This window comes from Echinops telfairi, unplaced genomic scaffold, assembly GCF_000313985.2.
Source record: "Echinops telfairi isolate 266 unplaced genomic scaffold, ASM31398v2 ScPeMD7_21;HRSCAF=78, whole genome shotgun sequence".
Taxonomy (NCBI): Eukaryota; Metazoa; Chordata; class Mammalia; order Afrosoricida; family Tenrecidae; genus Echinops; species Echinops telfairi.
In genome coordinates this window covers 2,493,665-2,495,834 of record NW_022103918.1, presented here as the reverse complement: position 1 = coordinate 2,495,834, position 2,170 = coordinate 2,493,665, and the positions used below count along the sequence as shown (strand labels likewise).

The window sequence follows — 2,170 nt, the reverse complement described above, 5'->3', positions numbered from 1 at the left end:
AAAAAAAAGAAAATAACTAACTTTGAAGTCAAGGATTGTGCTAAGCCCTTTCCGTGCAACCAGCAGGTAAGCCTCCCCGCACTTCTGCAAAGTGAGTAGTGATAATTACCATTTTACATCGGAGAATTTTGAGGCTTAGAGATTATAAGAAATTATCTAAAGTCACAATTAGATAGTAAACAATTGGCCTACCATTTCAGCACAATCTTATTCAACTCTCAAGCCCATACACTACACTAATTTTCTAGGATAAATTCAAGTTTCCCATAAACAACCTAGAGATTCAAAGAGACTGACAGTACCCTAGATCTCCCTAACAGATTTCATGATATTGTCTAGTACAGGCCTCACTTCAAGCCAAAATTCATCAGAAATCATTCCAGTTACGAAACTCGTAAAAATTTGAATATCTATATTAAGATACCCAATCACATAATAAAATTATTTTAAAAGTTGTACAGAGGTAGATTTTTCCATATGTTCTTCTTTAGATGTGTCTGTATATTTTAATATTGTAACTCATTATATTATAATAACCTCTATAAAGTCCAACCCAATTATGATCCTACGGTCAACAGTTTTAATTTAGACAATATCTATGAAAGTATTTTAGGAAGAATCTCCTGAATTCTCATCTCTTTTCACTCAGTATCTGAACTATCATGCCGATTTGTTCCAAGAAGAATCGGCGGGACCTCTGTGAGTGTGTCGTCACTGTGCAACGGACTAAGTTGTTTCTTGGGAGCAGCGCTGGTGGAGCTGGTGTATCTCCTCTCAGAAGGTAAAAGAAGTCCGTGGCTTATTTCTCCACGTTGGCTTGTTGGCTAAGGAACTGGAGACAAAGTCTTAAGAGAGGGACTTTGCCATATAGTTTTTTTTTAATTGATCCACTTTTGCAATAAAGATAGAATTAAGATAGGAAATAGACTCTTGCTGTAGTCATTAATTTCTAGGAATTGTTTTTCTTTTGATAGGAGGAGGTAATTACAGAATGTCACTTCTCATGAGACACTGTCTGCTATCTTTCTTTAGTGTACTTTAAAACAAACTGTCCATTATATTCTTATTAAGTATTTCAATGAGACTATATTCAATAATGTCTAATAACTGGCAATGATAATACCCAGAAAGAGTTATTTCCTATGTAAATGTAGGAGGACAGAGCATCTGTATGCTGTTTCTTATCCTCCATCCCTCCCCCACACCACACAATTTACCAGAAATCATTACTATGCAGAAAAAAGAGGTAAAAATATGCATTGAATAACAAATGATCTTAGGATCTAAAAAGTTCAGATGCAAATAAAAAGTGCTACTTTTTGGTAACCTGTGCTGATAAAGAATCAGATAGGGACAGTGATGGTTGTCTCTGTTGTATTTTAAATCTATGATTTTTTTCTTTCTTTGTTGTTATTAGTTCATATAGTGTAAATGTTACTTTAATTTGTTTTGGTTGATTTTAAGACAAATACTATAATCTTATTCTTCACTACTTTCCAAAATATACACAGTTCTAACATGATTGAATTATGGAACTGTATGAGATGTGAATTATGTGTCAATAAAATGGTTTTTATAAATACACAGAGATCTGCACTTAACATAACCAAAGTACTGATTTATATTTTCTAGTAATAGTACAATTTAAATTGTATGAGCCCCCAATAAAATGATTAAAAAGAAAACAAAACAGTGAATCAGGACAACACACAGACACAAAAAAGTACAATTTACCCGTTTCACACTTTGTAAAAATTATGTTCTATGAATAGCAAATTCTTTTTAACCCTAGGTCACCATTCAAAAAATATTGGTGATCTACTGACTCTATGTCAGGAACTATACAGAGCATTGAGGCAAGCAAGATAAATAGGTACAAGCCCTCAAACACTTCTAGGGACACAACAAAGTCATAAAATTAAGAGTCACCCATTCCATTCCTGGTATAGTATAGTTGTAGGGAGCAAAGTTACCAATCTGATTGGTACTTGGCAAGATCAAATCCCCTACCACCACCTTTTCTTAGTTATTTGAGAAAACCAGGCAAAACCCTGATTGCATTTCCCCAGAACATGTATACTGGTACAGATAAGAGCTCACAACACAGGGAATCCAGAAGAGATAAACCCCTCAGGATCAATAAGAAGAGCAGTGATACTCAGAGGGTAAG

The 2,170-nt window shown here is 34.3% G+C and overlaps 1 protein-coding gene across 1 annotated transcript in view; it reads left to right on the top strand.

Moving 5' to 3' along the window:
• Nucleotides 1-2,170, top strand: part of SLC15A5 (solute carrier family 15 member 5) — a 90,008-nt gene that overhangs the window by 54,219 nt on the left and 33,619 nt on the right. Inside the window, exon 7 of the mRNA XM_004713771.1 lies at nucleotides 650-781. Coding sequence (XP_004713828.1) covers nucleotides 650-781 — 132 coding nt within the window. The remainder of the gene's footprint in view (nucleotides 1-649; nucleotides 782-2,170) is intronic.